The sequence below is a fragment of the Pelobates fuscus genome, chromosome 4, assembly GCF_036172605.1.
Source record: "Pelobates fuscus isolate aPelFus1 chromosome 4, aPelFus1.pri, whole genome shotgun sequence".
Classification (NCBI taxonomy): domain Eukaryota; kingdom Metazoa; phylum Chordata; class Amphibia; order Anura; family Pelobatidae; genus Pelobates; species Pelobates fuscus.
In genome coordinates this window covers 174,621,097-174,648,247 of record NC_086320.1, presented here as the reverse complement: position 1 = coordinate 174,648,247, position 27,151 = coordinate 174,621,097, and the positions used below count along the sequence as shown (strand labels likewise).

Here is a 27,151-nt window from a genome sequence, read left to right as displayed (position 1 = left end):
TTTATTCTGGTAGTGAAAAATATTTCTGACCAATCATGAACTATTTTCCCATTTTCCCATTTTTTCCCATTTTCCTACTAATAAGCACTTATTTATCGCTTGTAAATTAAAAATTAGGATTACCGGTAATTGGATTATGCTCATTCCTATAAACACTACTACCATAAGTATAAACCTAAACAAGTCTTTGTATGACTTTACTTTCTTAGCTTTATTTATTATAGCCCACATTTTTTTCATTATTTATTATAAATAAATAAGTGTACCAAAATGTAAAAATAATAATCGAAAAGATCACACATTATAGTACATAGAGAGCAGTGCCAGATTTCTTCTTTAAGTGCACTGGATGTTCAAAAGTCCATAGATCAGTGTTAACAATAAATGACTTTGAGAGGGTTTGGTAAACTCCCCTGCATGACCGTAATGCAGAATATTCCTGCGTGTTGCTAACTATGCAGCCCCTCACACACTTTTTAGGACTGAAGCCGTTACTGTTATGGTTTCTAAAGACTCCTTAAGAGAGCCATTTTATTCTTTTAGCCTTCTCATAAGTAAGAAGTTCAAAGTGTTTACTTTGAATTAGCGAGTACATGCATACACAACTTGTGTTAATATATATGGTCAAACATCATCAAAGTTGATAGCCTGTGGCCCTTTGCGGAAAAAGGAATTCTAGCTCTGGACAAACAAACCTGTGTATTTTATCACATTCAGCACTCCTGGAATGTTCCTCCTCTCCTGATTTCATTAGGGGATCTTGGCACAGACATTGGGCTGGAATCAATGCTCCGATTATAGACATCAACAATGGCTGCATTGCTGTACCCTTTTTGAAAACTGACACCAAGTAGAAATTGCGGCCTATGGGTGCAGAAGTAGTTCCACATCAATCTGTGTTGTGTGTGTGTGTGTGTTACGTTGCCAGACAGTAAATCAGCTGAGCTGTGCGTCAGCCAGACACCAGTAGCACTTGCTGCCTGTTTCCATCTCAATGCAAATCCTAGGCCTATCACTCGATAGACCTGGAAAGGAAGTAGTGAGGAAGCAAGTGCCACTGCTAGTTCAGAATGTTCCAATGTGGTTGGAAAGTCTGAGAAATAGCTTGGGTGAGAAGAACAAGACCTTATTGACAGGGTTCAATCCTGGTCAGGTCTGTTTCACATCAACTTATTAAATCCACACAGCTCTTTCCCTTTCCTTTTTCCCCTCTGTCTTCAGCACTTCAGCCTCCTCCCCCCCCAACCCACATTTTTTATTATTTGCATTTTACAGACAAGGCTATCTTACAGCGGAGAGAAATGTTCATTTTTGGTTTTCTCTTATGGGAATTCCACAATGTGTAAATCATAGAGAACACATATTACTTTCCAGGGGTTTTGCTTCTTTTACTTTTATTGGGAGAACAGATTTATTTAAGAAGAAGAAAAAAAAAATAGTGGCAGAGTCAGCTGCTTTATTATACATTCTGGGGATGATGTTTGCATGCATTATTATATGTTTTTGTTTTGTATTTTATACCTGGCCTGGCTAACCACCTGGTTTTGACATCTGTACCGAACAATGTGCTAGCATGACTGTGTGTGTGTGTGTTGCCCAGCTCAACTATTTTTTTTTTTTTTAATTCTTTATTTTTGCAGTGCTTATAATGGTTACAGGCATACATATGGTACCCCAACGGCATTCCATACGTTGAATTCAAAACATCAGTTACAGTGGGTAGTAGATAGACAATGCACCTTTTTTTTTTTTTTTGATAGTACATAGATAACAAGCTGATAAGTATCGCATTATTGTATATCATGCAAGTTGCTAGGTTAAGTTTGCGTTTAAGATTGCGTGTAACTCAACCAGTCACCCATGACGGCAAGTTATGACATAGAGATTGCTGATCCATGTATAGAGATAGTGCGTCAGTGTGAATAGGTTAAGCTTATGTTACTAGGTCTGGTCGTATACTAAACATGAAGAATATCTTATTGTGATATGTGGTTAGCAGAGTAACAGGCTCTGGTTGAGTGGTAGTATGTGAAAGACTGCTTAAAATTAGGAACGTGTTATGAAACAGGGAAAACAATTACAGTGTTCAAGACATCCAGCTATGCATATTAGTGTACAAATATTAAGAAAAAGTAGATAAAGCAAGAAGAGAGAAAAGAACAGAAAAATGTGAGGTAACAAACATTACTGGTTCAGTCCAGTCCACCCCTCTCAGCCGATGCCGGCTCTGGAAGCTTGACAGGTGGGCCGGGGATAGTAGCAGTTCTTAGTGTGTACTGGAGTTGCCGCTACCCTGCCGTGGACATGGTGGTCGCCAAGCTTGGGTCGTATGCCGGAATTCCAACCCAGCTGTGGGGGAGCGTGGCGTCCAGTTGTCGGGTCTCCTCTCCTGCCCCGGAGCCTTGTGAGAGCTGGTGTCCTCCTGCCACGAGCCTGGGATCCGTATTGGTCCAGGGTCGTCCCTTTCGGGGTAGTGCGGTGAGTTTTGGTCGCCAGCTGGGTCGTCGTTTCGCTTCTCTCCGCCTGTGTGGCCGGCACTTTTGGGTATTGTGCCCAGTTACTCTCGGCCCGGGAAGGCGTGTAGTGTGGGATTCAGTAGCGTGGAGCTTAGTAGTGCCCTGAAGAGGAGGGGGGTCTTGCTGGTGTGGGGATTTGCGCTGCGTCTTAGGGCGGCCTGCTTGGTTGTCTCGCTCCAGTGTGGGCGAAGGCGGGTGTGTGCACCCAGTACGTGTGGCCTCGCGGCCTGCCATACCGGCTATCGGTGGCTGCGCGGCCGCCTGAAAGGCCAGAGATGGGCGCTCGTAGTGGCGTCGGCGGGTGGTTGGCCTAATCCACGAGGCCACAAGTTGTGCTGCTCGCTGGTAGGTCACCCCCCTGTCCAACAGTGTTGTGCAGAAAGTCAGACACAGCTGGTCTAGGGTTTCCAGAGGATGGGGTGTAGTATGGCTGACCTCTTTCTTTTTCCATGCTCCCCGCTGGACGGCCATTTTGGCTGGGCCTCAAGTGCTTCGTGGGATTGCGAGTTGTGTGGTCGGTACAGCTCGCTCACAGTTTTAGGGTGCTTGGTACAGTCGCTTGATTGATTGTGCCGGGATATCCCTCACCGGCCAGGGGGGGTGAACGGGGTCTTGGGGATTACAGCGCTTTCCGCCGAGCCGCTGGCGGGGAGGTCGGCCGCCTCTCCCGCGCCTGCACCCGTTGGTAGGCCGCAACCCTATCTCCGCAGCAGGTTGCCTCTCCGAGTCCGGCGATCCGGCTAACTGAGCCTCGGGGGTCTCACCGCTACTCTGCTGTGTCAGATTGGTAGGTTCGGTGGGATATTGTCAGGTACACGTCGTTTATTTGCCGGTTCCAACTATTTTTTTTTTAGCTGTAAACTTTGTAATTCTCTTGCCAGCATTCAACTTTTCAACACTTTCTGAATTATCATGTTGTGTTTTTGATTGTCTTATGTGCACTGGCTTTAACTCATCAAATGCCAAATCTTTGTTTGAACACATAATATGCAGATTTTTCTATACTTGACCTGGAAGATGGTTTAGCATGTTGTTATTTACTCGTTTCATTTCTAAAATATTTCTGTAACAATGTTTGACACTCTATTCACATTTTCATTCCATGACTACATTTGCTAATTAATTTATTTTCTTGTTTCCAGGATGGCTCGTATTTGGCAGAGTTCCTCTTGGAAAAGGGTTACGAGGTAAGTGACTGAGAAGGGACAGACTGATGCAATCACTTGGATGTATCAGGATCCAGAACTTCCTCTTCTGCTGTCCTCTCTTGTGTGTTTTCCATTGGAAACCTAGATAACAAAAAGAATGTGCAGCATGGCCTGTAATCACTCCAGCTTATTGTACTATTTATCGCACAGGGTCCACTAGTGTATTTTCTTGCCTCCTCAGGGTATAACTGATGTGTATACTTCCCAGAAAGGTCAGATAAGCAGCAACCTGTACAGGCCAAGGCTGTAAAGAATTAAGAAATAATTTATGATGTAATGTACTTCATAAAAAACACACTCCCAATGAAGTCACTTTAATTCAGAAATTACACTAAGCAATAAAAACCTTGTTAATCCATGGCAGGCTCACATTGAAAACTGAACTTAGAGGGCTCTGTTTTCTTACCAATCATTCTAGATTCTATTTAGAAGGTTATATTTAGTTTACTGGCATACTGGGCATTCAGCAGCTGGCATACTGGGCATTTTTAGATATTAGAATATGTTAATAAGGGAACTTTAATGGTACATTCTAAACAAAAGTAGAGAAGAACTGGTGCTTACAAAATGGCTTAAAAACAGACATACCATCCATCTTCTACAATAATCTAGGTTCTGATGCAACCCCTAGTCTGAAACCATTCCATGAACACTAATTCTTAACCCCTTCAGGACCGGCCTGTTTTTGCGATGTTTGTACGTTAAGGACCAGAGCAGTTTTAACACTTTTGTGGTGTTTGTGTTTAGCTGTAATTTTCCGCTCTCTCATTTACGGTTCCCATACAAGTTATATATTGTTTTTTTCACGACAAGAAGGACTTTCTTTACATACCAGTATTTATATTATGTCATATATTGTATTTAAAAAAAAAAATAAAATATGGTGGAAAAAAAAAAAAAACATGTTTTTGGACTTTTACTTGAAAAATCTTTTACTTATCTACAAAAGCTAATGAAAAAAACTGCTAAATAGATTCAAAATTTTGTCCCGAGTTTAAAAACACCCAGTGTTTACATGCTTTATTGCTTTTTTTGCAAGTTATAGGCCTATAAATACAAGTAGGAAATTGCTGTTTCAATATATATATATTTTAAATGTATCAATAGTGACATTGTTACACCGTTATCTGTCATAAATCCCCGAAACACACCTAACATGTACATATTTTTTAAAGTAGACAACCCAGGGTATTCAAAATGGGGTATATCCAGTCTTTTTTAGTAGCCACATAGTCACAAACACTGGCCAAAGTTAGCATTTATATTTGTTTGTGTGTTAAAAATGCAAAAACCGCTAACTTTGGCCGGTGTTTGTGACTAAGTGGCTACTAAAAAAGGCTGAACATACCCCATTTGCAATACCTTGGGTTGTCTTCTTTTGCAAATGGTATGCCATCATGGGGCTAATTCTCATTCCTTGGATACCATAGGCTCTCAAAGGCAACCTAACCAATCTGATAAATTTCAATAAAAAAAAAAGTAAAATCAAGCCTTATATTTGACCCTGTAACTTTCACAAACACTATAAAACCTCTACATGTGGGGTACTGTTATACTCAGGAGACTTCGCTGAACACAAATATTAGTGTATCAGAACAGTAAAATATATCACAGCAATAATATCCTCAGTGAAAGAGCTGTTTGTGTGTGAAAAATGCAAAAAACTTCACTTTCACTGACAATATCATCGCTGTGATATGTTTTACTGTTTTGAAACACTAATATTTATATTCAGCGAAGTCTCCCGAGTAAAACAGTACCCCCATGTACAGCATTTAGGGTGTCATAGAAAGTTACAGGGTTAAACACAGTGCTAGCAAATTAAATTATCTGGACTTTTGGCCTGGGTTGGCAGGCAGGTCCCTCAAATTGCAATCATTAAAATTACTTAATTAGGTAAAAATATTACATAAATATGCACGTAGAATTTTAATATACCGTATATACTCGAGTATAAGCCGAGTTTTTCAGCACATTTTTTGTGCTGAAAAACCCCAACTCGGCTTATACTCGAGTCATAGTCTGTGTTATGGCAATTTGCATTGCAGACTGGGGGGAGAGGGGAGCTGTACTGGGGGGAGAGGGGAGCTGTACTTACCTTTCCTGCAGCTCCTGTCAGCTCTCTCCTCCTCCGCGCCGTCCGTTCAGCACCTCGGTCAGCTCCCAGTGTAAGTCTCGCGAGAGCCGCGGCTCTCGCGAGACTTACACTGGGAGCTGACAGAGGGAGCTGCACAGACCGCGCGGAGGAGGAGAGAGCTGACAGGAGCTGCAGGAAAGGTAAGTACAGCTCTGCCAGCTCCCCTCTCCCCCCCCACTGAACTACCAATGACACTGGACCACCAGGGAAGGAGCCCCCCTCCCTGCCATGTATCAAGCAGGGAGGGGGGCCGAAAAAAAATATAATTAAAAAAATAAATAAAAATAATAATTAAATAATAATACAAAAAAAAAAAATAATATAAAAAAAATAAAAAAAAAATAATAATTAATAATATATTAAATGCCCACCCCCACCAACACATACACAAACACACACTGCACTCACACACACACTGCATCACACACACACACTGCATCACACACACACACTGCATCACACACACACTGCACTCACACACACTGCACTCACACACACTGCACTCATAGACACTGCATTCATTATATACACACACTGGAAATAAATATTCAATTAATATATACGCACACACACTGCACTCATACACGCACTGCACTCACACACTGCACTCATACGCGCACTGCACTCATACGCGCACACTGCATTCATTGCTTATATTCGGGTCGGCTTATACTCGAGTATATACGGTATATACATATTTATATATTTGACATCTACGTGTATATTTATGAAATTATTTATGTAATTATGTATGTGGACATATGTATATTTCGTATTATTTTTATTTATTTATTTATACATAGATATATATATCATTACATTCTAAGTGTATTTTGATATAAATATATATATATCAATATCAAAATACTGTTAGAATAAAATTGCATATATATATATGTAATTTTTTTTAATTATTAAAAATTATTTTTATTTGTTGTTATTTATTTTTATTAACATATTATTTGTATTTTATAATAATATATATATATAGTTATTATATATATTGTATATATTTGTGTGTAATTTAAATATAAGTGTATTTTTATATTAATATACGTATATATAAATATAAAAATACACTTAGTATTATATATATGATATATATACATATATTATATATAGATATATAGATATAATACATGTATATATATCATATATATATACACATATTATTTTTTTTTTTTACACTGATTGTTTTTTTTTTACACTTTATTTTTGATTTTACAGATGCAGGGAGACTGCCTGTCAGCACAGACAGTCCCCCTGCAGGCAGACACATGGACCCCTATTGCGGTCATGTGATCGAGTGATCCTGATCTGCCGAGGGGGGACTGCCCGGGCAGACAGGCAGTCCCCCTGGACCGGGAGGAGAGCTGATCGCCGCCGTGGGACCGACGACGATCAGGTAAGTAGCCCCTGACCGTTATGACGGTTCAGGACCGTCAGCGGTCCAAACGCACATTTTACCGCTGACGGTCCTGAACCGTCAGCGGTCCTTAAGGGGTTAATACAGTCCAGTATATTGTTTTGTTTTTTTCGGTCTTTGAATTATTATAGCATTTCCAACAAACAATGCCTTTGCTTTCCTTTCATTTTCTGTGCTACTTAGTGTGGGTTTGTGATGCCCTGTATGTGAGAATGAAGGCCTTCTGTGTAATTAAGAGAAATATTTGCTTGGTGTGCTTACTGTCAGATGTTGGACCTCCACTTGTTAATTCCCATGAACCATTACAGTGTGATTTTGACTTTCATAGGTTTCTTTTAGTAGTTGCCTATCAGCTGGAGATTCAGCATATGCGTACTAGACATATGCATTCGTTTTCGTACGAATACGATTTAGTCCGAAAATTCTGTTTTTTTTTCTTATTCGTTTACTAAAACATAAACGAAAGCCCTACAAAATATAAATGAAACAAAAGGGCAAATGCCGAATGCATTACCTTTTCGTTTAGTTCGTTTAATAGACTCTGTGCTGCAGGGGAATTAACTGCGCACACAGACAAAAAAAGAGGGGAGCCGGCAGCGCTACCAGCTCCCTTCTTGTAATAAATAAATAACTATTCCTTCCAGCCCCTCTCCCCCCTCCTCCCCCCCCCCCCCCCAAGCCCGAGCATTAAAACCTATGGGGGTATTATGACCCCCATATTGATAAAAGGGAGGTTAAATCCTCCTACTGCTGCCCAGTCACTAGTGCAATAAGAGGGGACCTGGCACAGGTAAAATCTTGCAGCTTGCCCCTACCTGTGCCCTTTACTAGGGGCATATCGCCTAAATTAATTTAAAACTGGATGTAAATAAACCAGTATTTTAAATAGAAGTGATAGAGAGCTACGGTAAGAGTACATGTAACCAAAAGTTATAGCAAAAACTATAAAAATGTTGCCATATGAAAAAGTAGCTATTTAGATCTAAATAGCTACTTTTTACACATACTCTTACCGTAGTTCTAACACCTCTATATAGGATACATTTATATGTTTTAAATGACAGCGAGCAGCCAGTGGCTGGATTTCAAGCCAACCAATCAGAGTGCTGTGACAGGTAAATGTAGAGACTTACCTCTCAGTCTCTTCATTTACCTGTCAGAGCACTCTGGTTGGCTTGAACTCAGCCTAATTGCGGGGCGTGGGGAGGCTTTATAAGCCTTTTCCAGCCCTGCAGAGCTCATTCTGTGCCGTGCCCTCCAAGAGTAAAGGTCAATAATTTTTTTTTTATTTTTTTTTGTAGTTGCGAAGCGTATTATGGATTTTTATTTGGCTTTTTGGGGGGCTGAAGAAAGAAAAGAAGACCTCAAATGAAATTTTATTTTACAGGTTTAGTTTATTTCCCTCTTCCCCCCACTATTACTAGGGTGAGGGGGTAGCTAGGTTTTTTTTTATTGCGGGGGGGGGGGGGGTGGTGGGGAGTGACCAGGGGCTTGGTGACCCTCAGTTATTTTATTATTTGTGGTCTCTACCCTCCATGGATGGGGACCTGGGGGGGACATTAGGTCCCCCCCATTATTTATTTCATTAGGTCCCCCATTTATATTGATAGCCCCCACCTGCGGGCCACTGGCTGCTCACTGTTTAGGCATGCCGCGAGTAGGGGCATGCTGGAGGATTTAACCTCCCTTTTATCAATATGGGGGTGAGAGTGACCCCCATACTGATTTATATTTAGTTTTATGACAGCCAGTGGCTGCTCGCTATTTAGGCAACATGCCCCTATTTGTGGCATACCGCGAGTAGGGGCATGTGGGAAGATTTAACCTCCCTTTTATTAATATGGGGGTCATAGTAACTCCCATAGGTTTAATGCATAGGTTTTTAAAACAATTTTTTTTTTTACGAATTATGTTAGAAAACGAATGGTTTGTGGACGAAATTCAGGATTGACAAATACATTTTTTATTTAGAACGAAATCATTCGTACGGAATGAAAATTTCACTGGTGCACATGCCTAATGAATACATCTAATCTAGACAAAAGATTAACAAGCTAGGCAAATGTGTCCATTTTATCTGAAATACATGAAAATATCACAATTATTTAAAGTGCATTTTTTTGTTGTCTTGTTATTTTCTTTTTCGGTTACCAAACCTATTTATTGTCTTCTTGTTACACAAAGCTAAAGTAAAAAGACACTATAGTCACCAAAACAATTTTATCTTAATGAAGCAAATTTGGTGTATTGGTCATGTCCCAGCTGTCTCACTGCTCACGTTTCTGCCATTTAGGAGTTAAATTGTTTATTCAATGCTAGCCACACTCCCTGCTTGTAATGTGCACAGCCTTCTTAAACACTTCCTGTAAAGTGAGATCCAATGTTTACACTTCCTTTATTGCACATTATGTTTAATTTAGACTTTCTTTATATCCCGCACTGTTAATAGCTTACTAGATCTTGTAAGAGCCTCCTGTATGTGATAAAAGCTCAATTTACAGAAGAGGAGATAAACACTTCTCAAGTTAGTTAACAAGTGTTAGAAAATAAAACCTTATATTAATGCTAGCTGTTTAAAGGGACACTCCACGCACCCAAACCACTTCTGCCTATTGGGAGTGGTCTGGGTGCCAACTCCCACTACCCTTAACCCTGCAAGTGTAATTATTGCAGTTTTTTGTAAACTGCAATAATTACCTTGCAGGGTTAAGCCCTCCTCTAGTGGCTGTTTTAACCCCTTCAGCAACTTGGGGTGGGAGGGAGAGGGGCACTACAGGGTCCTGCAGTGCCAGGAAAACTAATATGTCTTCCTGGCACTGGAGAATTCCAATCCCTTTAAGTGACAGACTGTGGATATGGCTGAATTAGCAGAAAAAAAATGTGATATAACTCCTAAATGGCAGTGAATTGAGCAGTGAGACTGCAGAGGCATGATCTATACACAAAATACTCTTCATTAGGCTAAAGTTGTTTTGTTGACTATAGTGTCACTTTAATATTAATCATACAAAAATAAGGATAGGAGAATTTGATTACAGCTGTAGCTGCAGATGCTAGCTAGACTTGCAGGTATCGCAAGCTATATACCTCTAAAGACAAGTGTATAAAAAAGACACGTGTTGGATGAAAAACAAACTAACCTGAATTGAAAATTCAGAGGAATAATGAGAAATAGAGAATGAATATATGAAATGGAAAGAGAGGGATAAATGTATACAGCTACATGGAGAAAAGATAATGTAATGTAATCATTGGGGTTATAGAGGTGTGAAAAGAGAACATGTAAACCAACTAAATGAAAGAAAGGAATGTAGTAATAAAAGAAAGAGACTGAATGGAAAAGGCTGGGCAGAAATATGAAAATAGGCAAAGAAAATGCAGCACCCCAAAAAATGAAAGGGAAAATGAAAAAATAAACAACACTTGTAGGAGATGAGATAAATAACAACAAAGTGTTTAACCAGTAAAGGCGCATTCAGGTTACATCCTGGGGATTTTACTTTTGCTCAGCATCCAAGGGATGTTATTATTGTGAGGTTATTTATGGGGACTAATTTTGTATTAATTATTTTTAATACATTTAAAATAATATTTTCATAAAATTTAAATTAATAATTTGTATTAAAATATCAGGGGTTGATATTTTATTGGCGCTTATTTCCAATTATTATTTAAAGCGAAGAGTTACTCACTATATTAACTCTTTAGCAGACAGATAAGTCCTGTGCTCACTCCCATCACTGGGCGACTGCAAATGACTACAGTACACATCAGCCCCAATATATAGTAAAAACCAAAGAAAAACAAGTTACCTGCGCTCTCTCCTCTCCTTAATCCCTATGTATTTTTCAAACAAATGGAGGTTTTTTAGTTACCTCCAATGGCCATGAGAGGATGAGCCCACCAATGGCCATGAGAGGATGAGCCAACGTCAAGGCAGACCCCCCTAGGTGGGTCCTAACTCTAACCATTCACCTTGCTTACCTCTTTAGACCTGGAGTGCGTTGTTTGAATTTAATACTTCATACATCAATATCAAAGCTTTTTATAAAATTATAATATTTATTTTTGTCAATACGTATAATTATACATGGTAATTAGTGAATAGTTTGCAATAACATTGAACAAGATATGGCATAGTACAGTATCACAATCTCAGTAACAATTTCAAACTCTTTAGAGTGATAGGATTGTTAGTTCAGACAACTTTAATCAACCGGGTTAGTATATGGAATATGTTCTTCATACACTATTGATTGAGACAATCAACAAATAGAATGTTACTATTTGTTAAATTATAAGGAACCATATGAGTTTTATAAGCATATGGATAATTATAATTTAAAGACAGAATTTTTCAGGATCTTAAAATACAATCTTAGCTTTTTACTTCTTAGTACAATTTACAAACACACGTGGATTGTTTGCTTATTGTAAACACCCTTCATTAAACTTAGCTGGACAGAGTTAATTATTTACTCAGGTGATCTATACACAAAGTTCTACGACAATGTTGTATCAGCTAGCACAGAAGGTTAACCAGCTCAATGCTGTTTCAGAGTAATTGATTATGATTGATTAATCCAGTAACTAAATTCTTGCAGGTTTGGGTAAAACAGTTCTTATCTGATAAATATTTCCTAGACTGTTATAGGATTGCTATTCCTGGGTAACTCTTGATATTCTATTTTTTTTAATTTTTTTTTTATTTCATGATTTTGATTAATATTCCAGTCTGCAGTTTGAGATATCAATCTCTATCATAAGCTATCATGAAACCCAATCTGGCGGATTTCGTATCAACTTTTACCCAGAAAATATTGGCTTTTAGTTATGTAATTTTATAGTTTTACAATTACTTATATTTACCGATCGATGTTCTGGATGTTATTTTAAAGATAGTTTCAAGAGGTCTTCTTGTCCGTCTCTTGTCTTGTGTCCCATCTCCTCTCTCCTTGCGTGTGTCTCTGTTTATGTGTGGGTTTTTTGTGTGTGTGTTTATACCATGAAGTTATATGTCATTCCTTATCTGTTAACCTTCTGACCTGGTCCAATGACATTTTGGGACAAGTCATTATGTTAATGGGTGTTGACGTCATTTTGATATATATATATATATATATATATATATATATGTCTTAAACAGCAGGTGAAGCTGTTGTCTACGACAGGAATGTTACCAGCTTTTATCATATAGGGTTAAACTTTGTTTAGGACAATTTAGGAATGTTTAATTTCAAGATGGTTTGGTCAGCATTTCTTCTTTTCTCTCAATGTGGACTTTGGTCTCACACCAATAAACCAATGTGTCTTTGCTCACCTAAGAGTTATGGCAATTTCAGGATATTTATGCTGTCTAGCTTAATTTATCTCTATTGATAATTACATTTTTATATGTATATCGTTTCTATATATGTAAATTGCTAACTTAGGATATATTACGCTATATTTCTATCTTTATAAATAATGAAACTTAATTTATATACATCATAACGATATATGTGTGTTTGCTGAACATGTGCTTATAATTAACTTGTCTTATCTGTGTTCTTATCTTTTATTGACACAGATGTATTTACTCACTGTCTAACTCTTTTAGCTGACAGGGTCATACTTTGAGAAAAACATCTTGTTTCTTTACTTTAGCATCTCATGGCATATTAGCTAAATTGCGTTTTTGCTATTATGCATGTATTCTTTTTATCACACACTATATATGTATTTCATTCCTACACAATATCTCTGACATTACCACATTTAATGGTACTCAAGTTAAGGTACTATCCACTTTTTTATACTGTTAATTAAATGAAGTTTTTCTTTCTAATTAGGCTGTAAGTAAATATTACATTTATATCCCATTGTACAGCGCTATGGAATTTGCTGGCACTATATAAATATTAAAATAATAATAACCCATCAGTGAGCTAAATAAACATTGGTTGGAAATGTTTCTCTCCTTGATGTGTATGTCAGTCTAGAAAGTCTGGAAATCACTGTAGTACAATATTCAAGCTCCCAAGTACCTTAAAGGTTCACTAAAAGCTACCTAAGTACTGTACAGTGTCAGGGTTACTATGGGGGTTACAAAGCATACATATATAAGCAGGTATGTATCCATATTTTTTTTAAAAAAATTCCCCGATTGATTTGACTGGTACCATGTGAATCAGCATGGCCCCAGGGCAGCCCGATATATTTACTTTATTGGCGCAAGGGTTGCCTCTGGGCCAGCAGTCATGGCAGTCCTCTGCTTTACTGCCATGGGCAATCCCTGTCATCCTTGCAGTGTGTGGGGAAGTGATATCACAATGCAGCCCCTAGCTCCCCTTAAACACACACACAACAACCTGTTGACCCCTCAGCACACACAACAGTCCCTTTCACCCCCAAGCACAACAGTCCCTATCTCCTGCACACATACACTACAGGCCTTATCTTCCCAGCCCACGCACATTACACCCCCAATTTTCCACTCACTCAGACTACATCCCAATCACTGCCTTAATTTCCCTCTAAACACACATTGTCAACAGGAATTGTAGGCCAAATTGGAATTCTCAAAGATGACTTTGAAGCTCACTTTGAATTCTTGGCAGTATATACATTAGTGAATAACCCTGATAGTGAGTATATTCCGTATTAAATATATAGTGTATTTTGTGCATGTACTGCACAGTATAGTTTAATGTATGACAACTTGATACAGGGCAGGGGGTTGCTTTCCCTCCATTTATTTTGGGTTTTATGTGCTTATTATTGCAATACAATTTATTGATAACGTATGCCTTATTTCTACTTATTTCTGTATACAGTCTTTCATCTCATCTACTATAGTTCTTTTTCTCTTATTTTGGGAATATTTAGCAGTTCATTACATTATATTTTATAATTCCCTGTAATATTTTTACTTGGTTTGTTTTATCTCCCTTTCCCGTGTTGTATTTATTTTTGTAGTGGACTTGAACTTATAGCATCTTTGCTCTGCTCTTTGAAATGATGGGCTTGTCTAATGACTTCCGTGAAGAATTACTTGCTTTGACGCCACCGTGTCGACATTTCAGAAATACTATGATTTTCACTTGTTCTTGCACTTTAACCTTTCTGCTTTGTGTCTGATTTTTCAAGCAGATGAAAATGTCATTTACTATTTGTTGTTAGTGAGGTTTCAGTTAGAAGAGGAAAAGGAGGAAATTGCTATAAATATTAGACTGACAATAATATACTTATGGGCAAATGCTCCACAAATGTATTCATTGTTTTTAAGAGGTTCATTGTAAAGTCTACCTCATTCCAAGTCGGTTAACATACGTCATCAAGCCAAAGAGAATGAACTAGTGAAGACTGAGCTGCACTTCATGCCCCAAGGATTCCTCAGACCCATCCACAAGGGTATAACATTATAAATATAGTAAAGTGCTTAGGAACTTCCTGTGTGTACAGTACTTTACAATTCCCAGATTTTACTAGTAACATGACGTAAAGTCATGATTTTATTAAAGACACGGAGGCGAGTATTATGCATAACTCTTTCTTTATTTCCTCAGCAGCAAAGATAGAGGAATATAAATATTATCGAAATTGAAAGTAAAAACTGTACAGGCATAACAGGCAGCCAATCACATAACATAAGAAGTAGCTATATAAGTCCTGTGTCTCCCACAATCCCCCTCTTTCTTGCGAAACCGAAGACCAGGTAAGATGGACGATGTTCCATTAGATCCAAACAGGAAACGGGAAACAATGCGAAAACTTCAAGCTACAAAAGATAGAAAAATATGGTAATTTCCAAACTCAAAACTGTAGACTTACCAGATAATTACCAAACGTGAGGAGCCATACATAAAACTGGATTCTGAAATATAAAATATATAGAATTAGAAACCAGCAAAAGCGTTCAAAATCATCCAAAACATGATAAAAATACATGATAAAAATACATGATAAAAATACATGATCTAAACACATGATATAAATACAGACCTGATTGAAAAAACATACCTGAATAGTATCGAAGCATCTCCTATCCCAAATCCACACCGGGAGGGTGGGAGGGAATAATACTCGCCTCCGTGTCTTTAATAAAATCATGACTTTACGTCATGTTACTAGTAAAATCTGGGAATTTTATTAAAGACACGTAGGCTCATATTATGCAAGTTCAAAGCTGTGCCACCACTCGAGATGCGATGTGTTCAATAGGTCTGAAATAGAAATCTCGAAAGGTCGATTCTCGGGACCAATCTGCCGCTCGCATAATATCTTCCAGACGGCATCTGACTGAGGAAGCTTTCGAAGCCATCGCGCCTCGCACAGAATGAGGCGTAAATACAGAGGTGTCTATACCCGCAGAGGCTAACAGCCAACGCACCCAACGTGCCAGAGTAGGTGTCGAAACTGGCCGATGAGGAGACTTAAAAGATACAAACAAATCGTGTAGATCGGCTGAGCGAAGAGAGCGCGTAACATCCAGGTAAACTTTGATGCAATCCACCGGGCAGAGCGCCGGACACTCAGAAAATCTGGGGTATGAAAATGACTTGGATGCAGATTTAGTCCTCCTGGATATGTCAAAAGTAACACCCTCTGGGGTGAATGCAACGGCGTCCCAATCCAGGGCCCTGACGTCAGAGACCCTCTTGCAAGAGATCAAACAGAGTAGCATCACCAACTTGGATGACAATCGTTTTAAAGTCAGTTCTTGGTTAGGGTACCATGATGAGAGGAACTGCAACATCATGTTGACATCCCAAAAGGCCGAGAAACGAGGCCGAGGAGGACGAGCAAGGCGAATACCCTCTAGAAGACGACATACAAAAGGATGTCTGCCTACAGGGGAACCATCCAAACCCTTGTGGCCGGCCGAAATAGCCGAGCGGGAGAGATTGATCGTGCGGTATGCCTTGCCCGAGTCAAACAGGGACATGAGGAATTCCAGGATCAAACATAGAGGGGCAGATACGGGATCCACTGCCCGTTCCATGCACCAACCAGACCACGATCTCCATGAAGCTCGATAGGCTGTACGGGTGCCTGGGGCCCAGGCGTTATCGAGGAGCAGGAGAGTTGCCTGCGGAACGTCTGGGACAGTCCAAGGTCCCCTGAAAGGAACCACGCTATCAGGGGTAGCTGGTGTTGCAACACCAGCTCGTGTGAGTTCCCATCCGGATCCAGAAGGAGGTCCTGGAAGACAGGTATCAGCCGAGGGTAATCTATCGATAACTCCATCAAGCGATACGACAGTCGTGGCGATCCATCTTCGAGATCGTGCGCGCGATCATGTTGAACGGGGGAAAAGCGTACAGATGACCCCGTGGCCATTCTTGGAGAAAGGCATCTGTCGCCACCGCGGCTGGGTCCGGCCTCCAACTGTAGAACTCCGGCAGCTGAGTGTTCAGCCGAGATGCGAACAGATCCATCTGGAATCTTCCCCACAGCATGTCCAGGCTCTGAACACCGAAGCGTGTAAACGCCAATCTCCAGAGTCTCTTAAGTGTCTGGAATTCCAATCCGCTCCCGAATTGTCCAGACCCGGAATGTGTTCCGCTGTTACCGAAACGTTGTTGTAGAGGCAGAACTGCCAGAAATCTTTTGCCAGAATCGCCAACATCTTGGACTTCGTACCCCCCAGGTGATTTATGTAGCGGACCGCCGACACGTTGTCCATCTTGAGGAGAACGCAGCAATTCGCCCGTCCTGGGGTAAGGCTGCGGATCGCGAACGCCCCTGCCAGGAGTTCCAAGCAGTTGATGTGTAACGACTTCTCCATGTCGGACCATCTGCCTCCTGTGGAAACGTTGCCACAAAGAGCACCCCAGCAGTGCAAACTGGCATCGGACTCGATCACTACATCTGGGATGGAGCCGAAAATTGCTCTCCCGTTCCATGCCTCCATGTGTGCCAACCATCACACCAATTCGTCCCTGGACTCCGCGTCCAAACGTATCCGAGACTCGTAGGAGTGACCTGACCGAAGGTGTGACCCTTTGAGCCGCTGGAGGGCCCGGTAATGTAGCGGGCCTGGGAAGATCGCTTGAATAGAGGCCGTGAGAAGGCCTATTATTCTCGCCAGTTGTCTGACGGATAAGTCTGAGACACGAAGAGCCCTTCGAATTTCCTTCTGGATGGCTCTCACCTTTGAACACGGTAGGAACAGAAATTGTTGGACGGAATCCACTCTGAAGCCCAGGAACTCTATGGACTGGGCGGGAACTAGGACCGACTTGTCCCAGTTGATCAGAAAACCCAGCTTCTGTAGCAGGCTGGTAGTCCACTCCAGATGTAGGAGGAGGTCCTCCTTTGATTGGGACAAAATCAAAATGTCGTCCAGGTAAATAATGAGGCGAACCCCGCGGGTTCGGAGGAACGCCACTACAGGCTTCATGAGCTTGGTGAAGCACCAGGGAGCCGAGGAGAGACCGAAAGGCAGGCAAGTGAAGCGCCAACGACGCCCGTGCCATGTGAAATGGAGGTAGTCTCTGAACTCCAAAGCAATGGGTACCATGAAGTAAGCGTCCTTCAGGTCCAGTTTGGCTAGCCAGTCCGACTGGCGTAGAAGGTCTCTGAGGCAGTGTATACCTTCCATCTGGAAGTGTTGGTAACATAGGAAGGCGTTGAGGGGGCGAAGATTTATCACAGGGCGAACTCCGCCCCCTTTCTTGGGCACCAGGAACAGATTGCTCGTAAAGCCTACGGCGGCGAACGGCAATTCCTCTATAGCGCCCTTGGACAACATTTCCACGACTTCCGTGGAAATCATCTCGTCCTGATCCGGTGGAAGAGACAGTTCTCTGGGGGGACAAAACTGGACAGGCATGGAAACAAACTCTAGGCGATACCCTTGCACACATTGCAGAACCCAAGCATCCGAGGTGATATTTTCCCACTCTCGGTATAGCCAGCCTCCCCGCCACTTGAACGGGAGGGAAAGAAAGGGTACTCACCGTAAGGACGTCTGCTGGGGGTACCACCGCGAGGGGTATCTGGAGCCCCAAGCCCGACCTCTGGCTGGGAAGAAGGGAGGGGTTCTCTGGTTCTGAAATCCCCGGGAGGGAAAAAAGGAACCTCTGGTTGCGCGGAATGCGCCTCGGAAACCATGGCCGGGTGGACGGTTCCTGCTACGCCCGGCCCCTCCGAAAACCTTAGGCGCGAACATGCGCTTCATGTTTGCCTGTGCCTTGTCAATAGCAGTGAAGGTCTTGACATACGACCCCATGTCCTTAACGAAGGAGGTGCCGGACAGCAAACCCTCATCGGTCGGCTCAGGCTCCGCCACGTTCATGGTGACCAGCTTAGGGTCGATCTTTAAGAGAATAGCTTTACGCCTCTCTGTAGACATCGCCGTATTGGCGTTCCCCAGTAAGCATATGGCCCGTTGGACCCAACCTACGGCCACATCAATATCTAAGACCGAGTCGCCAGTCCTGGCAGAATCGAGAAGCTCGTATAGCTTCGAGAGGGGTCCTAGCGTATCCAGGATCTTGTCCTGGCACCCCTTCAGGGAATGGTCAAGGCCCTTCTTGGGCTTCCAGCCCGACTTATTTAAGAACTGGGCAATCTGCGGGTCAATGTCTGGGGTCTTACAGGCAGCGCCCGGGAGGGTAGGGCGCGGGCATTTGGCGCGCAGTTTATTGCGGCCTTCTCTAGAAAGGGGCGTGCGGATGCGCTTAGCCACGTACTGGGCAATATGGTCCGGGGGGACCCATTCAGCGGACCTGGGGTGACGCAGGTCGTCTGGATCAAACAGGGGGTTACCCTGCGGGTCAAGGATTGCTTTGTCGTCCCCAGAGGGGCCTAATATCTGACCCCGGGCCTTGGCAGAGGACCCCGAGGGGTTCACGCCCGTAAGGGGCAAATCCTCTCCAGATTCAATATAATCAAAGGAGTCATACTCCATAATGTCGGATTCGTCCTCCACACTCCGGTCGGAATCCGACCCATCATCAAGGGCCCTAGCCCGTTTCCACAATCTAGCCTTTTTAGCCCGGCCAGGGGCTCTTTTGCGCGTGGGGTGCGCGCCATCTGTGACCGCCTCTGGCGTGTCAGTCATGGCAGGCAGAGCCTGCATCGAGGAGTGGGAGCCGACATTTTTAGACTTGTCCATAGCCTTACGGGCCCCAGGCATTGGGTAGGTGAAGGGGACCCCCACCCTGGGGAGCCGGGGAGGCCATTGCAGGCAAAACCATAGAATGGAGGGAGTGGGTAAAGGAGGAGGAGACAGCCCCCATGGCTGAGGCAATAGCCTTCTGCAGTGAAGAAGCCATAGTGGCTTCTAGCAAGGCTTGAAATTCCTGAGAGGCCATAGCACTCTCAGCATTCTCCATGTTAAAGTCCCCAGAGGGACCTTTAGGCCCATCATCCCTATCCTGCATAATGGCAATCTATTGGCAAATCTAATGGCAAGCTATTGAAGTGGGGCAGGAGAGAAGTGAAGGGTTGAGTAACCCACAGCACAGAAGTGAGTATAGAACAATAATAGTAATCAGACCGTTAGTGTGCCCAGGAGAGATCGAGGCGACCGACCGCACGGCAGCTAGGATGCAGACCTCGTGGGGGTCCGTCCAAGATGGCCGCCGCACGCGAGGGAAGTGCTCGCGGTCGTGCACCCGTCGGGGGAAGGGCTGCGTGCACTCTGCCCGCGCGGGGAGTCCGTGAGCGGGCAGGGGAGTGCACGCAGCCGTGGCCGCGAAGTAAGGAACGGCCGCGGCAGAAAACCACTGCTGGCACCCGCAGGGGAGGGCAGGGAGACAATCTCCCGGCAAAGGGGAAAAACCCCAAGGCACACTAAGGTGTGAAAACGAGCAATGTAAAATTGAAGAATAAGATAAATAACAATAAATAATAAATGCAATAATAATAAAAGCAAGTAAATTCAGTAAAATAACAACAATTCAATTGCAAGTAAGAGAGCTAAACAGGATACTTAGCTGTCTGAGGAAGCAGCAAAGAAAGAGGGGGATTGTGGGAGACACAGGACTTATATAGCTACTTCCTATGTTATGTTATTGGCTGCCTGTTATGCCTGTACAGTTTTTACTTTCAATTTCGATAATATTTATATTCCTCTATCTTTGCTGCTGAGGAAATAAAGAAAGAGTTATGCATAATATGAGCCTTCGTGTCTTTAATAAAATTAGATTTATGGACAGTGCATGTGCAGCTCTAAAAAGATGATCACAGTAAATAAATAAAATAAATAAATAAAATCTGAACAGTAAAAAAGTAAAGTATACCCAGTTCAAGGTGAATGACCCCCAACAACAAGATGTAATTATAAACTCCTCTTCCTAGAGTTCAGGTACGCTGCAAGGAACTCTTCACATCTTTTAAAAAGAAAATAATCTCATAGAGTAATGTCTGGTGGACAAAGGAATAAATGTGGTGATAAAATAAATTACTCACGTGATACAGAGCCATAGACAGACTCTATATTCACAGCATAGTGGTGCCCTTTTCATAGGTTATTGGAATCAATATTCAGACCTTGAAATATCAGAGGAGTTTTCCATACAAGAATACATTTTATTTTAAAACAATTGCACACAATTAAATATAAATAGTGCTACTATACATTAAAATCCAGGACTCAAATAAAAAAGAGTAGAATACGCACTCAGTACTCTCACACTGGCCTGCCCCAGTAGCACAATGCATTTTGATGTAAAGTCTAATTGGGAGGTCTACTTGTGTCCACCTCCATTCTAAATTGTTTCTGAATCAGATGCCACCCTTCAGCAACATTGAACATATGTACTCTGTTCCACGTCACTTTACAATTCCATCTGATTAAATTTTTTAGCTGTCGTTGGGCCGGATGTGTGGAGAACACCATTTTAACTCAGGGAGAGACAATACTTTTAAAGGCAAACATTTGTTTCACACCTCATAAACATAAAAATAACAGGTACTATAAACAAAGTTGGAACCTCCTCCTGGGCAAAGTGACACTCCACGGTCCTCCCCTCCCCCCCCCAAAAAAACAACCAACAATTATCCCCCCCCCCCCCACACACACACATACTGGTTTGTAGATATACCCCATATAAAAGCATGGGGTGGTACCTTCACACTTTTTTTTCATTTGGATATACCTAAAAGCTGCAGTTCTCTTGTCTGCTGCCTATGCAAGCCCTCCTCTTCTAACCCTGCCTAAACTTTCTATTTTCTGTCCAATCCCAAGCTTTCCAATACAGCTCAATGAGAAGTCTTTGGCAGGGGCTTTGGGCAATTGCTTGGCTCTTGAGTCTAGCGTCATTGAACTAAACAACTAGAAAATAACAGGACCCGTTGTCTTCTTGAAAGCCAGAGCTGTTGTAACAAGGTCAATTTATAACAGTTCAAATTTTTAACGAAATCTGCACTTTTGGTAAAATGAAGAAGAAAAAAAAAGAGGACGAGCTTTTTTTTAAAGCTAAAGCATTTCAGTAAGCTAAAGTGCACAAGGGATCTACAGTGTCCCTTTAGGGTGCCGTTTTTATAAATGGAAAACCTATTCTAATTTTTTTTAAATGTATAAAAAGTGCCCTGTTCTGAAAATTGGTGCAAACACTGAAAAGGGGAGGAGTCACCAATAGAATGTGACTGAATGTGATTGACTCTGCCATTGCAGAATTTCCCACTTCTTTGCCTTAAAAAAACATCCTGCGTTGCTTTCACAGTATGTTTTTGGTCATTGTCCATCCAATCATCTTCACTAAATTTGGCTGAATCTGAGCAGACAATCTATACCTATACACATCTCAATTCATCCATCAGCTTCTATCTTCTATTACATTATAAATAAACATTAGTGACGTAGGAAGCCTTTCATGCCAATGCCATCACTGCCTCCACCGTGTTTTACAGATAATATGGTATGCTTCGGATCATGAGCCGTTCCAGGCCTTCTTTATACTTTTTTCTTCCATCACTCTGGCACAGGTTTATTACATATCAAAAGACCACTGCCAAAAAGCATCTGAAAGAGCCAGCCCAGTTTTTGAACAAAGTCTAATCTGGCCTTTCTATTCAACTAATGAACGGTTTGCACATTGTGGTGAACCTTCTGCATTTGCTCTTAAGAAGTCTTCTCTTTATGGTCGACTTGGACAATGATGTGCTTCATCTTGAAGAGTGTTCTTCACTTGGCTAGATGTTGTGATGGGGTTTTCTTTACCATGGAAAGGATCATACGATCATCCACCACTGTCTAGTCCTTTTTGTGTTGCAAAGCTCATCAGCGCATTCTTTTTTTTTTTTTTCTCAGAATGTACCAAACTGTTGATTTGGCTACTCCTAATGTTTCAGCTTTTGTTTTTTGTTTTTTGCTGCCTAAAGATTTCACTTGCATTGAGAACTCCTTTTACCACATGTTATGGGATAACAGGAACAGCTTCCAAATGTGAATGCCACACCTGGAATGAACTCCAGACCTTGTACCTGCTTAATTGATGAAGACATATCAAAATAATAGCTTACATCTATCCATAAAACCACTTTTAAGCCATTTATTCACTTACTTTTGGTCCCTTGAAAAAGAGGGGGCTACATATTAAAGAGCTGTAATTTCTGAACCCTTCCTCTAATTGGATGTGAATATCTTCAAATTAAAGGTGCACTTTAAGCCCATATTTATTATTTAAACTGTAACTTGCATTTATTTTGATAAACAGCTGAAATAACAAAACCTGTGTGTCAAAATATTTCCGGACCTAACTGTATATACATGGTGTTATAACGTTATCACCTCTGCAATTGCGATCATCTGATAGCTAACTGGCTATGTGATCCATCATTTTAAGAAGGGGATTAAAAAGAATGGGTATGCATGTAATAAGTTGGGGGGACCGATTAACAGCCAAACTGTACGCCAATTGAGTGTTATTGTGTTCTAATACAGGGATTCAAGCCCCATTCTACCCATAGGCAATAATGGAGTCCTCTGTGAAGCGTATGGCCTTTCACCAGGCAAAACCAGTTGGGTTATTGATAAACTCCTCCTCCATTCCCTTCCAGTGCAATCTCCCTTCCCCCAGGAGGCACTCTGGTTCTGTTAGATCCTAAGGGATTGACTGAAGGAGGTGTGTCCAGCAGAAGGAAGGGCTAACCTGTTAAAAGCCCTGTGAATAGCACATTCTTTCTCTCTTTGAATTTACCCTCCTCACTCTCTCTCTCTACTCCCTCTCCCCACTATACACACCCTCTCTCTCTTTCTCTTACTCTCAGCTGATGATCAATGGAGTGGTAACTGACTGTATCATGTGTCCATGCCTGTTTCACTATGTTAATTTAGTTTACTTTCCATGTAATCAATGACTAGTTTTGGTAGCAACATATACTAGCCTATTTCAAATGTATATGTATTGTTTATTTGTTTGATTAGCCTCTATTAATAAATATTATTGAATTGCCGAAAGGAAGGAGTGTGGAATCTGTTTTTAAGTTATTATTTATAGTTATTAATTTTATTATTAATTCCAAGTTTACTCCATCTTACGAGTTAACGTTTACTTCAATGCAGATTAAATCAGAGAATTGGGTGTGCAGGGTAAATCAGAGGTGGTAAACAGAGAATGAGAATGCATAGTAAATGAGTGGGGATGAATAGAGTATGCGGGTGAAAAGAGAACCATAATGACTGCACTACCTTATATACACAAACAATCCAAAGAAAGCCATAGGCACACATTCCCCACAAATCTATGCAAATTCAGCCATACATTTACACTCACTGCCACATTATATTGATACATCCTCATATTCATACATGCTGCCACCCTCATATTAACACATATTGCCATTCAGAGCAAATAAATTCCACATTCATACACAATCAGGCTGCAGAGGGAGTGTTTTACAGGAGTTTGGGACAGTTTGAGGTCAAGTGTGTTAAAGGGACACTATAGTCACCTGAACAACTACAGCTTAATGTAGTTGTTCAGGTATGATCTATAGCTCCCTGCAGGCAATCTAATGTAAACACTGTATTTTCAGAGAAAATACAGTGTTTACATTGATTGATAGGAATATCTCCAGTGGCCGTCACTCAGACGGCCACCAGAGGGACTTCCTATCATGCAGGGCCCTAGAAAGGCCCTGTACACGTCAGACGTATTAAAATACTTCTGACATGTGCAGGAGAGAGAAGGCACTGTGTGCGCGCCTTCTCTCTCCAGCCTGTCAGCAGAGGAGGGGGGCGGGCAAAGACAGCGAGCTGAGCTGTCAGTCAGCTCAGCTCACGGCCGCGCACACCGCGTGCATGCGCGGTAGTGCGCTCAGCACTTCAGAGGGCGGCATGAATGCCGCCCTCTGAAGTATGCGCGCATGTGTGGCGAAGCCGCGCATGTGCACAAGGGAGCAATGACGCTTCCAAATGGAAGCGTCTGATTGCTCCCTGCTCGCGCCCGCCTATTTTGTCATTTTGACAAAATAGGGGGCGCGGCTTCAAAATAGGGAGCGCGGCACTGGAACCAGGTGAGTAAATTCGGCTGCCTGGAGAGTCCCTTTAAATTGGCTGATGTGTGGTATAAATGCATGGGACTATTTTCAATCCCAGTCCAGCCTTTATGAGGGTTTTTTTGTAAGTGTTTTGTATGCTGTCTTTAAGTGGAGTCTAACGGAGACCCTCTGTTACCTCTGCTGACTGAATTGGCACATTTGCAGTGATAGCATATTAAATAAATATAAATGTGAAATACTGCCATTGTCCACAGAATGCGTCCCATAGGGAAGCACTGACAAATCCACATATTTTATGTTAATATTTTTTACATTAATTCAGCTGTTTTTTTTATCAAATAAGTAGTTTTACTAGTTGGATGCAGGGCATCATTATAGAGTTCCGTGATTCATTTTCTGCATAATAGAAGCTGGGAGCTAAAGTATAAATCACAGTTTCATGCCCTCTCCTCCCCCGCATATCAGTGTCCTGTGAAGTGGGACGGTATGGGCGGGAAAAATGGTGGCAGGCCAGTGATGCATGATGGGGATTTTGTTTCTGTAAAGGTATGGAATGAATAGGATACACAAAACAAAACATAAGACATACACATTTCAACCAAAGGGTTAAACAGATAATTTGTTCATTACCAGCTTTTTGATTTCTGTTTAGCATCAGATATGAGGAGACTTAGTGCTGGGAAAGTACGGAATGACTACTCTTGGCATTAATGACTGTTCATTTCATATTAAACAAAGATAAGTTGTACAAATTGATGGAAATGTTTTGTGAACAACTTCAGAATTTATACAATTCTATGAAGACATTGGCTCCACAGGAATACTCTTTTTTTCTTTAACCCCCCCCCCCCCAAAAAAAAAACAGGAAAACAAACCCATTTTCCTGGCACTATAGGCTCCTGAGGTGCCCCGTTCCTCTCGCCCCACCCCCCCACTGAGCTGAAGGGGTTAAAAACCCCTTCAATCACTTACCTGAATCTAGCACCAATGCCCACACTCCTCCCCTACTGATGTCAGCTGGCGGGGGATACCTAATGTGCATGCGCAGCAATGGCTATGCTTGCATAGACAACCCTCAGATGTAATTATTGCAGTTTCTCAGAAAACTGCAATAATTACCACTGTAGAGTTTTAAGGGACATGGTACATTTCACCAGACCACTTCAATGAGCTTAAGTGGTCTGGGTGCCTACAGTGTCCCTTTAACCCCTTAAGGACCACACATCTGGAATAAAAGGGAATCATGACATGTCAGACATGTCATGTGTCCTTAAGGGGTTAACTACTGTTTATTTATGCAAAATTATATTTTGAATTTACTTATCACAAAAATCTTCAAAGAAGTTTTTAAATAACTGGTAAAGTGACACATTTTTCCAAGCCTTTTGCAACTTTGTTGGTAGAATGCAATTTGAGAGACTGTGAGTAATATTGTGCTCATCACATACATTAAGCATGCTGTGATAGATTAAGTCCTGTTTCTAATTAACAAAAAAAATAAAAATTGTGATAAGTAGAGATTGTTTGGACAGAAAAGGGTACTGTTGGTAAATGCAGAGTAGTCAAGTCAAGTTAAAAGATTTCAAAGATGAAAAAATGCTTTTGAGTATATTCAAAGCAATACATATTTCTCTCTCTTTGAATAGGATACTTACTTCTAGCATTCCTAACCAGATTATCCAGTTAACACACAGTTTGTCTTGCCATGTTTACATTACACCTGTGCTAGACGTTAAAAGCCTCTGCTGTCATCAGTTCTTGCATTGATACTTGTTATAGATTAGCTAGTTGACAAGTTTTTTGTGTTTTTCCTCCATGTAAAAGGGAGAAAGTTTATTTTTTATTTATTTATTTTTTTCCTCCTTTAAAAGGAAGAAAATTAAATAAAAAGGGTGAAAATGTGATTACTGGTTTACGACTCTCTGCAGTGGGTCCCTACATATTTGTTATGTTTGCATGATCTGTTAGAGTGCCAACCATTAAATAGTTGGCAGGACAGTTTTTCTTGCTGTCAGCTAAATCAGGAGGCTTTCATCACATTTCAGAAGGATGGTGCACAGTGTCAACTCATGGGTTGTACACAATGTGATTCCGGTATGTCTAATAAAAACTCACTCATAAGAAGATGACAAAATGTAATCAAGAATGGTGTAAGAGAATTGCAGAGAAATTTATTTATTTATTTTTTATTTTTTATTTTTTTTCTGCTACCAAACAAAAGCTAAGTGAGGCTGTGTGCACACGGACATTGAGCTGCTTCATATATAGACAGATTAAACATCCTCATCTTCTTATGGGTGAGTTTTTATTAGTGTGTCTGCACAATGTGTAAATAAGCAAATTAAAGAAACACTCCAAGTACTCCTGATGCACTAATTGTTATGGTATCAGGAGTGTCCGAAAAATCTCCCCTCCCATTGTAAGTAGT

General features: G+C 41.3%; 1 protein-coding gene across 1 annotated transcript in view; it reads left to right on the top strand.

Annotated features, from left to right (window-relative positions):
- Positions 1 to 27,151, top strand: part of GMDS (GDP-mannose 4,6-dehydratase) — a 752,713-nt gene that overhangs the window by 82,965 nt on the left and 642,597 nt on the right. The window contains exon 2 of the mRNA XM_063451788.1: positions 3,659 to 3,703. Within this exon, the coding sequence (XP_063307858.1) occupies positions 3,659 to 3,703 (45 nt within the window). The remainder of the gene's footprint in view (positions 1 to 3,658; positions 3,704 to 27,151) is intronic.